We start from the raw sequence: 13,375 nt of genomic DNA on the forward strand, positions 1-13,375 counted from the left end.
CGGTGCAATGTTCTGCTCCTAGGGGCCCAGCATTCTGGGCTTTTTCTTACAGTGCATTGTGGGGTGTCTATTGGAACCTACTGGAATTCGGGCTCAAATGAACAAACTCCCATGATTCCCTTCCTAGCATCCCGTAATTTGTCCCTTGTTTGAGAACAAGCACTATTTATAAAGTCCTGCCCAGCAGTGTGGAGGAAGCACTGCTGAGTGCCGTGACCCTGACTATCATTAATACGAACAAACCGCTCCACAGACATATGAGCAGCCACGCAGCCAGGTAGCTTTGGATGGGTTAGGAGACAGCTGCAGTGTCACAGGAGGGCTGGCCCCTTTAAATGAAGCAGGTCCAGTCCCCCTGTGCCAAAACAGATGCTCTACCTTTGGCCAGTTCAGAGGGCGGAGCAGCACCTGGGGCTAATAAGGATCATGGAGGAGATCACTGAAGGCAGCTGTAGGAGGTCCTTGGGGAAGGCAAGGGAGCAGCGGAGGAACTTACCAGCTGACATCTCTTTGCTGGAGAACTGGAGCCAGAGGACTCAAGGGAACAATGGAAGCGTCTCCCTGCTGGCTTGCCTGAGAGGTTAATGAAATAGGGGGATAATGAATGTTCCCCGGGTGAGGACGAACTCCCAGCTGAGAAGTCAGCAGGGGGAAGAGGGGCTTCGCACTGGGAAAAGCAGAGTTGCCCTCCAGCTGGAAGGGTGTCCTGGCAGAAGGACAAGAGAGGGCCTATGAAGAGCCCAGGCATTGTGGAAGATGCCGGAGCGCAGTATGTGTTGCGTCAATGGACTAGGTGCACTGGGGTGATAAATGGACTACGTCTGGGGACCTTTGCTCTGGATTATTTTTACTGTTTGTAATAAACTTGCCCCAAGGGGCAGGGGATATGATTGAGGCAAGACAGCCTGTCATGGAGTCCTTCAAAGGCTGAGAGGGAAAGTGATGGTAAGCAAGGTGCTAGGGTACCCAGGTGCAGGGACACTTGGGGATAAAGTGGAATCATTCACGCACAGTGATGCTGTGTCAATATGGCCAGAGGAGGATGATGAAACTGAACAGTTATTTCTGTATGACCCTTTCCTGGAGTGAGTTCACTGGACTGAGCTCTGCATGTGGGCTTGGCAAACTAGCCCTGACTACTACTTCTGGTGTATGACTTCTGAGTGCAGAATGAATGAGTTGTTGGGTAAGTGATGTAGCCACTCTATCATGGCAGCATCATCCAGGGACATCAAACACGTCCATCCATCATCAAGATGATAAGGAGCGCAGTCCGTAACCAGATGGCACGCTCTTTGTTCTTGAGGTCCACAGGGATGGGATGGGGAGATCAAGAAGCCCCACAGTAAAGATGCAAGTTAAATGCCCGTGACCACAACATAATGGGACATGGGGGACATATCAGGATGCTTCATGTTGGCTTCTACCATTAACTCCCCAGGAAGCAGGGAGGACAATCCTGACAACTTGGCCAGTGACCTGCTAACAATGTTACAGCATTGACTGGTGGGACAGGATAGTAATGGAGAACTGGTGATGGCAGCACTTCAGGATGAGGGAAGGCTCCTTTCTGGGAGACCTGTGTGGAGTTCACTCCAGAGCTGTAGCAGTGGAACACTAACAGGAGAGCTGCCCTCAACGCAGAGAAGTGTGGGGACACCAACATCTAGAAGCTTGCCACTCTTGATTGCTACCTGTCAGGCTGCTGTGGGTAGATCAACTACTAGGGCTGTGAATGGAGGATTCCCAAAATTGTATAGGAGGCATGGATGGGACCCATGTGGCTATTCCTGGCCACCACACCAGTCCTCAGAGTTCATCAACTGTTAGGCCAAGTTGATTACTGTGGAATGTTCACCACTATGAATGTGGGGTGGTCTGGATTGGTCCATGATAGCAGAGCTCCTTTGCTTTCCCGCTGTGCTGGGCATGTCCCAGGGGTGCCCCATCTCCTGCATTTGCTCTGCCAGGTCTTGGCATTCCATTACTGCTGTGCAGAAGGTCCTGGACATGCTCCTCTCCTCAAAAGCGAGAAGTCCAGGCCCTCCTGACAGGTCCATGTGGAAACACAGGACATGGTTTGGTATGTGACTCTGAGTCTGTAAACTCTTCACAAGCTGAAATTGCAGAGGTGCATGCCAAGGTGCCCATTAAACAGGGAGAGGACAGCCAGTCAAGGTGCCTCCAGAGCAATAGAGGGCGGGCAGTCAGGGAAACAGACAGGCCAGTCCAGGTATGAAGCTATGCAACATGAGACACCAGTGGGACAACTGCCAGGACCGGTGTAATTAATCCGAAATAGAGAGGCACCCGCATGAATCTTAGACCATATCAACTCTTTCCAGCATAGAGTTTGCTCACTTCCAAAGCCAATGAATGAAAGCGGGATAGGATCCCGGATGAAAAAAGCAAAATAAAAATCCTTTTGTGGGTGCCAAAAATTAATGTTATAAGGAAAGAACATTCCCTTGGAGACAAGGCTGTAGAGACCACGGACCGTCCCCCCACCCTTAATATGAAAGTCTCCCTTTAGTGTTTTAGCCAGATGGCATTGCCTGGATATCTAGCCACTGTGCATGGCCTGTCCTCCTAGACTGTAGCCGTAACCCCAGCTCTGCCACATATTTGGAGTGTGACCTTGGGCTAGTCTCTTAATGCCTCCATTTCTCTGCCTCCCCAGCTGGAAAGCAGAGATGATGATATCTGTCTGCCTTTGCCATGGGCTACAGACACACCACATATTACTATCCGCAGCGTCCCAGGCTGGACTCACCCTTCACTGATCGGTTCGTCAGGGCTCTCTCTTTCCACCACGATGCTGTTGCTGGTGACATAGACGGACATGCTGGGGTGTTCGATCAAGAGGTCCTCCATGGGGCTGCTCTCCAACCTGACGGGGCCGGGGCCTTCTGCAGTAAAACAGGGGGGAGGGGTGACAAACCAACTCTCGTCCATCAAGCAGGGGTCGGGCTGGGAGGGCACGGGCCTGCTGACACAGTCACTGAGTGAGTGGGGCGACGAAGTGGTAGGTGGGGGGGACCCAGAACAGGACTGGGAAGTGCAAACGGAATCCCTCTCACCTACCCGCTGCTCTTCGCTTGGGGCTGAAGTGTAACTAGCTAATGAGAGACGAGAGCCACCATCGCAAGGTGGGAGCAGCCAAAAAACCACAGTCGTTTAAAGCCATGCAGAGTGGGGGCAGGGCAGGGGGGCAAGCAGGGGGAAGAATAAAGAAGCAGAGAGACACACACACATACAATATACAGGGGGAGGAGGGGAGGGGGAAAGGGGGGAGAAAAAGGGGCCATTATTAGTAAAAATGACACCCCAACAGCATTACTGTTTTCTTTCTTTTCAGTCGATAAAACCTTTACCGAAGTTTAAACCACCATGCAAAATAAAAACACCACCACAGCACAGCGCGGCCACCTCAAGGGGCGATGCAGCCAAGCATCCGCGTGCCCGAGGGACCGCTAAGAATGATGAGAGCACCAACAGGGAAAAGCACGGGGGTCTGGTCTCGCTTGTCCTTTGCTCTCGGACAGATGTGCTCCGTCCGCCCCACCTAACCCATTTGCAACCTGGCAGGAGTCACGAGGAAACATCCCTGCAGGGCTGCTTCCTCCTTCCTGTGCCCAAGTGAAGCATTCCAAAGGGCTAGGCTACGCGGTTATGGCAGTGCTAGACTCGAGACAGGGGACTCCCTTCCAATGCGCCGGCTCCCTGAGCTGGTTACTGGTGGTGGAGGTGGAGGTTAACGACGTATTGGAACTGGATTCTAAACCTGGACTGTCTACGCTTATGTGGCCAACACTGTAGCTGAGCACTGTGTTTTAACCAGGGCCCTGGACCCCATCATAGCTGTGATGTTGATGGGGCCTTCCTAAGCCTAAATGGCAGCCGTGTCATAATTTACGGAGCTGCTCAGAATCTGTTAGTTCCTCTCCCTGTTTCTTGTCATCAGTTTCTTGCAGCTCAGGTGGAAGAGTGTGATTCCAGGGCTCCCTCGCTCTGATATTGGCTGTGTTATAGCAGAGAAGATGTTGTTATGGCTAGGTTCAGTCAGGACTGCTCCGACCTCTGCTGAACTCCTCGGTGTGCTTCAGGCTGGTCTAGTGAAGGGGGCGTCCTTTGGTCTAGTGGTTACTGGTCTAGTGAAGGGGGAGCCCTGAGAAAAGATCTATTTGTGCAGTCTAGTGTTCGACCCCTCTGCGGGTTGGGGTGTGAGTGAAACCTGAGCAGCACGTGTGTCTGCAGGAAGACCAAGGGAAGGAAGAAATATGAAAGCACAAAGTGCTGTGCAGACTTTCCATCACTACTTTGACACTGATGGCTTCAATTAGTCCCATCAATGATGCATCTGCCTACAGTGAGCAACTGTGGTCCAGTGTGGGCTGGGAGAGCTGAGACCCAGATTTACAGCTTTTCCTTGTCACTGAATCACGAGGTGACCTTGGGAAAGACCATTCATCTCTCTGCCAGCTGTAAGGTGTGGTTAATGACCCGTAGCCTCCTTTGTAGACTGCTTGGAGAGCAACGGATAAAAGTGCTCTATAGGTGCTAAGTATTAATTTCTTTCAGGCCAGCATGAATTTTATGGATGATCATAATAATACAGGGATGCAGTGTGGAGAAGTGGTTAAAGCAAAGCAAAGTCACAATCAAAATCCTGGCTGCTATCCTCTGTTTTGCCACTAACTTCCTGTGCGACCTTTGACAAATGACTTAAGCCCTTTGTGCCTCCATTTTTCCTTCTGTACAAAGGGCGGAATAACTCTTTCCTTACAGGGAGCTGTAAAAGGCCTGGAGAGCCTCAATAGGTGTCATCTTTTTTAAAATTCTGAGAAAAGAATCATTTAACAAAATGCTGGGTCAGGTGTTCATGAGACAGGACGAAAGAGGCAATGGTGTTTGGGCTGGGAGAGTGCAGCCAATGAGAGACTTCATTTCAGGGGACATATTTCGAAAGGGCTTATGCTGGTCCAGAATTAGACTTCCATAGAGCAGGGAGTCATTCTCCCGGTCCCTGGATATTGGGCTATTACTAGTTGTCGAGAGGCCTGGCTGGAGATTATTTAGTGACACAAAGACAAGTTTGGAGTGGTTTGGGCTGCTTGTTTTTCTTTACTTCTCGGAACCTCTACTACTTGAGCCAACTGTGTAACTGGGAGAAGAGGGGAGGATCTGGCTAAATGAGCCTCTGATCCACCAAGCACTTGGGTTCTCATGGAGGCTTCCTTCCAGACAGGCAATAAGTGTAACTGCCAGGAAGTGGAAGGGGAACTTAAAATTCGCAGATGAGCTGCAATTTTCACTGAGCACATAGATCAGAATGGCCTATGGTTTTGCGCTTGTGGTACTCAGCCATTCAGGTTGGGCAACCAGCACCATGTGCGTGATCCTGCCAGGTCACGGGCATTGAGGACTCTGCTTTTGCACAGACTTTTCATGCCTCCTTACCCAACCTGTGACAGGGTGGCTGACCCTTTAAAGGGAGAGAGGGCTTAGCCCACCTGTGACACAGCTGATTCGCTGCCCCAGGTGGAGAAAACGAATTCAGTCATGTGGGAGATGGTCACGTGATTAAACCAGGATGGGAGGGTTAGACAAACAGAGGCATGTGGACAGCCAGGGGGAGACAACGAGAAGCTGGAGAAGAGGGAAGGTGCAGGGTGTAGCCTCCAGCAACTCAGAGAGCAGGAAGAGACAGCCTCTGATGTTGGGGTGAAGAAGGCTCCTCTCCAGGATCAGGAACCTATGTGAATCTGCACAGCCTGGAGGAGAAGGCCTGTGACATGCCTCAGTGGGGCATGATGGTGGAGAACTACAGACAACAGACCCTCAGGTAGGGGGAACTGGGTCCAGCCCGAGTCTGGGTGGAAAAATGTTTATTTGGGTTCAGCAACCTAGAAGCCGAGCAGAGGCATTTTGTTTTAATATTTTGGACTGTGTGGAATTCTTAAAGGGCCCTGATCAGAATGGAAAACTGAGGCAGGATGCAGCGGAGCCACTCTGGGCCATGAGGCGTGTTTAGGAGGCAGCATACCCAGCCACAAGCTTTCGTCTCTCCCCACCTACCCCAATAGATTCTTCTTCCCCCTCCTATTCCCACTGAAGCTTGAAGACGCTTCTGTCCATTCTGGCTCAAGCTGCCTACTGCTGCTCTCCTGTCCGCCTCATTTCACTACTAGCTGCTACACCCAACCCCGTCTGAAAGCTGGGCCTGGACCCTCAGGGTCCAATTGGTTCATCAGTTGTGTGAGGATCTCACAGAGCCAGCCCCAGACTGGGGCTGGAGGAGGAAAGGAGGGACCCATTGAAATGCTCTAGCTAAGTGACCCAACACACACACACGAGGCAGTGAATGAGGGACAAAGACGTGAGTAACATTTAACCCTATGTAGGTGGCTTATTAGGCCTTTGTTGTTAGTTTTAGCTCATAGGGTGGACCTGGCCAGTTTAGCCTTCAAGTGTTTTGCATAACTCCAGTCTCCAGGAGAGGGCTGGAATAAATAGATCCCTGACTGGCAGGCAGAATGCAGAGGAAAAGCTCATGAGCCTGTGATGCATAAGAACGGCCCTACTGGGTCAGATCAAAGGTCCATCTAGCCCAGTATCCTGTTTTCCATCAGTGGCCAATGCCAGTTGCCCCAGAGGGAATTAACAGAACAGGTAATCACCAAGTGACACCATCCCTGTGCATCCTGGCTAATAGCCATTGATGGACCTATCCTCCATGAACTTATCTAGTTCTTTTTTGAACCCTGTTACAGTCTTTGGCCTTCATAAAAACATCTGGCAAGGAGTTCCACAGGTTGACCGTGCATTGTGTGAAAAAATACTTCCTTTTGGTTGTTTTAAACCTGCTGCCTATTAATTTAATTTGGTGACCCCTAGTTCTTGTGTTAGGAGGAGGAGTAAATAAAACTTCCTTATTTACTTCCTCCACACCTCAATCATATCCTCCCTTAGTCATCTCTTTTCCAAGCTGAAAAGTCCCAGTCTTATTAATCTCTCCTCATACGGCAGCAGTTCCATACCCGTAATCATTTTTGTTGCCCTTTTTTGAACCTTTTCCAATTCCAATATATCTTTTTTGAGATGGGGCAACCACATCTGCACAAAGTATTCTAGGTATGGGCATACCATGGATTTATATGCAAGGGACCATTGGTGGGGTTCAGGCAGGAAGGCTGTGGCCCACATGACGTTGACAGCTGGTTGTTAAGGGGGCTGTTTAGGGCATGCATGTGCCTGACAAGTGGAGATTCAAGGCCTGTCTTGGAGTTTGTCAGTTTGACAAAATCTAACATTCCCCCATCCCTGTAAACCATCAGAGGCTTAGGCTACCTGAAGGAGCTGCTGGTCAGCTGAGCCAGAGACACTCACAGCAGGATGGCTGAGCTCGGGTGCCCCAGAGACCTCCCCACAGCCAGACGTCTCACACTGCAGACCTGACCTCCTCCACCCAATGAGTCACCAGACATCCTGCAGAGCCAAGGAATCATCTGGCATTTGCAGGCCAGACCAGCCTCCCAGTTAGTCCTCGCCCACCACCATCCCATGTACCCCCTCTTGATTCCCCAAGAACGCTTTCCTGGCCACGCACTGCACTGTCTCCTCCTTCCCAAGACATGTAGCCCAGTTTCTTGCTTGGAAAAATCTGGTCGCCCTATTCCAGCTTGTTTCTGTGTCAAGTGCCAGTGCTTGCTAAAAAAACTGGGAGGGAAAGTTAAAGTCTCATCCATGCTGTGACTTTTAGACTCATCACCACCACCTGGGCATTTTCATAAGAGCGAGGCCAACCCAAGACTTCCAAGGGAGGTGCAACGCCTGATCCCAGGGGTCTAGCTCACGGTTAGCAAGACTAGATCTTTTGAGTCTCTTTCCATCAAGCAAAGGGTGTCCTGGTGATAAAACAACCAGGACTTGCTCTTGTACCAGTTGGTAGCTTTATTCTTAGTCTCTTTCCAGGATATCTAAAAATATCTGAAAAGGAAGAGTGACTGTGGTAAAAAAAAAAAAAAAAAAAAAAAAAAAAAGAGGCTGCCGAGGCAGCGGCAGGAATAGAAAGGCAGGGCACAGAAGGTTGTTTGCTCAAGTTCTCTGCTTAAGTTGTAAGCAAATGGTCCTAAGCTGTCATTGCAAATGGCTGAGTGAGCTAATCTACCCCCGAAAGGAAAAGGCACAAACCATTTAAATTAAGATGGAGAAGCCCCATCTACACTGACCTGTTGCTGCTAACTGCTGTCTGCAGAAGGGCCCCTGATCAGGGCTGGAAGTGGTAAACCTTGAAAAGCAATCTCTAAGTGCGACTCAGTGTTATCACCTAGACCAGAGGTGAGCAAACTATGGCCCGTGAGCCACATCCGGCCTGCGGGACCATCCTGCCTGGCCTCGAGCTCCTGGCTGGGGATGCTGGCCCCTCCCCTGCTGTCTCCTCTCCCCCGCAGCCTCAGTGCGCTGGCCCACCACCCCTGCCAGGCAGCACGGTGGCACAGTAAGGGGGTGGGGAGTCTTGGAAGGCAGTCAGGGACAGAGAGCAGGGGGCGGTTGGATGGGGTGGAGGTTGGGGGGGCAGTCAGGGGATGGGTAACTGGGGTAGGGGTTGGATAGGCATGGGAGTCCCAGGGGGCTGTCAGAGGGTAGGGGTGTGAATAGGGGTCAGGGCAGTCAGGAAGCAGGGGGAGTTGGCTAGCGGGTGGGGTCCCTGGGCAGCGGATAGGGGCAAGGGGTCCCGGGAGGGGACGATCAGGGGACAAGGAGCGGGGGGGTGGGGGAGGTTAGATGGGTCAGGAGTTCTGAGGGGGGCAGTAGGGCAGATTTAGGGGGTGTGGCTAGGGGTCAGGGAAGTCAGGGGTCAGGGAGCAAGGGGTCCAGATGAGGCTGGGGGGTCTGGGGAGGGGGCAGTGAAGGGACTAGGAGCAGGGAGGGCTGGANCAGTAGGGTGGGATGTGGGAGGGGGCGGATTGGGGGGGCAGGCTGTTTGGGGAGGCACAGACTTCCCTACTCGGCCCTCTATACAGTTTTGCAACCCTGATGTGGCGCTTGGGCCAAAAAGTTTGCCCACTGCTGACCTAGACACAGCAGCATTGGCCTGAAGCTGTGTTAGGAATAATTTCACTTTCACTTCTAGGGGAACAAAAGGGCCTTAGAAGTGAAACTATTCCCAAACCCTGCAGCAAATGACTGCCAGACATCGGACGGCCTAAAGCAGTGTTGGGAATAGTTTCACTTCGAGGGGACCTTCATAAAAACATAAGAGGTGCCATATTGAGTCAGACCAATGGTCCATCTAGCCCAGTAACCTATCTCTGACAGTGGGCAGTGCCAGAGCTTCCGGGGGAGTGGTTTCCGAGACGCCTCCATTGTGTACCACCCCAACAGAGATCAGCTGATGCATGTAATGACCTTGGGATTCATTAAACAACAAACCAGTGAATGAGAAAGGAATAAAACTTTTAACAGAATAAACTAGCGAGCTTCTGTGGTGAACTGCTGTGCACAGCTACACTGGGTTCTCAACCCCAGCATCCAGGGCATATCTCTACATTCCTCTCTCTATTCATAATATTGTCCCGTAAGAGGGAGTGTCTCTAAATTATAATCTTCCACAAACATCTCTCTATATCTTCCCTCTTAAAAAAAACAAAACAAAACAAAACAATTAGCTCTTATATGCATATATATAAACAGCTAACGACTATCTAATAACACATGCATAAAATTCTCAACCCATCTAGTTCATTTCCATAAACCAATGTGTCAGCTACCTAGAGAGGAGAGGTTACCAGCACATCACTTTGGAGTGAGTCTTTACCACTCACTTTCCACAAATACCCCTTCTCCCAGCAGGTTAGCAGGTCTCTGAGTCTTTCAGGATGTTTAATCTCCTTCTCTGATCTTCTCAGTATCAGCTTGATCATAATGGCCCCTTCTGACCTTAAAGTCTATGAGTCTATGAGCTTTTCATTAGCGGCCGAATTGTTCTCTTGCTCTTGGCCGGTTTCTCCTTCCTCCTTTGATGATAAATGATCAGTTGGGAAATGCCAGAGTCCACACTGACAGTCAATGTTTTGGAATTTTCTGGGATTACTCTTAGATCCCTTTGATTACTGTCAAAATGTGTCCCCCCTGGTCTGTCTGGGACACATAAGACTTTGGATGCAGCTGTTCTTTAATGGTACCCCTTTGGCCTCAGTAGAGGTATGATTTCTCAGGCACACTCTCTCGCCTGGGTTAGGAGAGGGGAAGACCCTTTTGTCAAAATAAAATTTCTGGTTCTACTTCTGATTTTCTTTCATCTTCTGTATGGTTTCATTGTTATGAGATTTCAGCAAGTTATCAGTGATTGGTAAATTAGATTGGATCCTTCTTCCCATTAACAGCTGAGCTGGAGAAGAGCCATTCCCCAGAGGTGCACTTCAGTAAAGCAGTAACGCTTTATACAAATCAGCCCCACTGACAAAAGCCTTTTTCATAAGATTCTTTAGTGTCCATATAGACCAGGGGTCTTAAACTCAAATGACCACGAGGGCCACATAAGGGCTAGTTCATTGGCCCAAGGGCCGCATCACTGACACACCCACCCCTCGCTGCCCCCGGCCCTGCCCCCACTCCACCCCTCCGTGAGGCCCCACCTCTTCCCACCTCTTCCCTGCCCCAATTCCAACCTCTTCCCTGAAGTCCCCACCCCAACTCCGCCCCCCTCCTTGCCCCCAAAGGGTACCTGAGGGGTGTGGCAGGGTCTCAGGGCAGACAGTTGAGGTGCACCAGGGGGCTTGGGGTGCAGAAGGGGTGTGGGATGCAGCAGGGGGCTCAGTGCAGAGGGTTGGGGTGTGGGAGGGGGCTCAGGGCAGGGAGCTGGGGTGCAGCTAGGGGTTGGGATGCAGGCAGGGGCTCAAGGCAGGGGATTGGGATGCACGCAGGGAGCTCAGGGCACAGGGTTGGTGTGTGGGGTGCAGCAGGAGGCTCAGGGCAGGGGCTTGAGGTGCAGGCAGGGAGTTGGGGGGCAGGGTGCAGGAGAGCTTCGGACTCCAGGGTGGCAGCGGCGCACACCACGGCCGGGCAGGCTGCCAGCCGCAGCCCCAATCTGCTCCAGGAAGTAGCTGGAACCATGCCCATGCGGCCCCTGAGGAGGGGGATGCAGGGCTCCACACACTGCTTGCTGTGCCTCCAGGTACCTCCCCCAAAGCTCCCATTGGCCACGGTTTCCTGTTCCTGGCCAATGGGAGCTGTGGGGGGGGGGGCAGCTACCTTCCCCCGGCCACAGGGACGTGATACCAGCCGCTTCAGGGAGCGATGCAGGACTCGAGGGGGGCAATCCTGCGGCTGTAGTTTGCCCACCCCTGGCTTGGAGGTAGGCCGGGGGGGCAGGTGCAGGCCACTTGGCGGGCTGCAGGAAATAGCCCCGCGGGCCGCATGTTTGAGATCCCTGGTATAGACCTTTCCACAAGCCCATCTGATGGGGGATAATTTGGACTTGATGTTTTGTGATGAAAATTCCAATTTATAACAAATTGGCTAAAATCTGCATTGGAAAACTGCAGCCCATTATCACTAAAGATTTCAACTGGAATTCCGTGTCTGGAGAAGGTTCCCTTCATGCTGGCTATCACTGACCTACTATTAGTATGGTGCAGTGAGCAAATTGCTGGATACAGAGAATAATAATCTGTGACTATCAACTAATCCTTTAATTGCCAGGTATATAACTGAGTGCTAACCTTCTCATAAGGCCTTTGTGGAACTGGATGAGGTCTCAGTGACTCTGCTGGTTTGCATGGCTTGTATTTCAAGCAGGAAAAGCAGTTTCCTACCATGTTAGTAATGTCGCGATTGATCTGTGGCCAATACAGCACTTCTCGTGCTTGTAGTTTGCACTTCACAATTCATAAATGACCCTCGTAGATCATCTGTACCATTTCTTTTCTGAGGTTCATTGGAATTACAACCTTACTGCCCTTGAAAATCACCCCAGGTAGCAGAGCAAGTTCATGTCTGCAGTTGCAATAGTCTCTTATGCTTGGACAGCAACTCCTTATTTTTTCAGGCCACCCTCTATCACTTCTTTTAATAGCCCCAATGATTCATCGTTCTTGGTTTCCTCTCTTATTTGTTGCAATTTCCTGTTAGCTATGGGAACTGACTTTATAATCAGATCTACACAGATTTGCATCTCTGTCTCTAAAGTCTTCTCTGGTTTCGTGGGACTCACTGTTCTGGAAAGTGCTTCTGCAGTGAACATGAATTTACCAGGCATGTAGGTCACAATCAAATCACACTTTTGCAGCTTTATCGTCATTCTTTGAATCCTTAAGGTATAGTCATTTAGTGGTTTGCTAAATAACTCGATCAAGGGCTTATGGTCCATTTCAACTTCCACTGTCTGTCTATAAATATACTGATTGAATCTCTCACAGGCAAACAATATTCCTAAAAGCTCCTTCTCAATCTGTGCATATCTGGTTTCTGCCTCAGTCAGTGATTGGGATGCATATGCCGCTGGTTGCCAACAATCCTCATACGTGTGTAAAATCATGGCACCTAACCCAGACAGTGAAGCATCTACTGAGATTTTAATAGGCCTTGCTGGTGCACAGAACTTCAACACTGGTTCTTGTATCAGTTGTTTTAAACCTTCCCATGATTGCACTCCAAAATCATTCATTTTTATTCTCCAGGAGTTTTCTCAAAGCTGGTGCTTTGGTAGACAGGTTAGGTATGAACTTTGCAAGATGATTAACCATTCCCAGGAACTGCTGGACAGCTTTCTTTGACTGGGAATGCGGCATCATTTCAATGGCTGAAATCTTCCTCTTATCAAGTGTTACATCTTCACTGGAAATAACATCCGCAACAGAAGTCAGTTCTGCAACACCTAAAACACATTTCTCCCTGTGTAGTTTGAGGTTTGCAGCTGTAGTTTCATCCAGGACTTCCTGAAGTCCTTTTACATTGAGTCCGAGATGATGATGTCATCCATTGAGGTTTTCAACACCATTATACTCATAGAACATATGTATAGTTTTGTGGTACACTTCTGGTGCTGAAGCTATGCTGAAGGATAAGTGTAAGAATATATATCTTCCAAATGGGGTATTCAATGTGCATAATTTTGAGCTTTCTTCAGTTAATTTTAGCTGCCAAAATCCTGAGGATGCATCCAATTTACTGAAACATAGGTGCTGGAACTAGGGGTGCTGGGAGCCCTGCTGCACCCCTTGGTTTGAAGTGGTTTCCATCATATGCAGAGTTTACAGTTTGGCTCAATGGCTCTCAGCACCCCCTACTACACAAATTATTCCAGCGCCCTGTTCTGAAATATTGTGCATTTTCAAACTGAGCCATAATCTCTTCTCTGGTTGGTAGTTTG

At 50.1% G+C, this 13,375-nt stretch overlaps 1 protein-coding gene across 3 annotated transcripts in view; it reads right to left on the minus strand.

Moving 5' to 3' along the window:
• Positions 1–13,375, minus strand: part of TP53INP2 (tumor protein p53 inducible nuclear protein 2) — a 59,064-nt gene that overhangs the window by 12,114 nt on the left and 33,575 nt on the right. For 2 of the 3 annotated variants that reach the window (XM_032769653.2, XM_032769654.2), the window contains exon 3: positions 2,774–3,119. In XM_032769653.2, the coding sequence (XP_032625544.1) occupies positions 2,774–3,119 (346 nt within the window). The remainder of the gene's footprint in view (positions 1–2,773; positions 3,120–13,375) is intronic. The other variant, XM_075072312.1, reaches the window with a different exon arrangement.

The sequence above is a fragment of the Chelonoidis abingdonii genome, chromosome 14, assembly GCF_003597395.2.
Source record: "Chelonoidis abingdonii isolate Lonesome George chromosome 14, CheloAbing_2.0, whole genome shotgun sequence".
In the NCBI taxonomy this organism is placed as follows: Eukaryota; Metazoa; Chordata; order Testudines; family Testudinidae; genus Chelonoidis; species Chelonoidis abingdonii.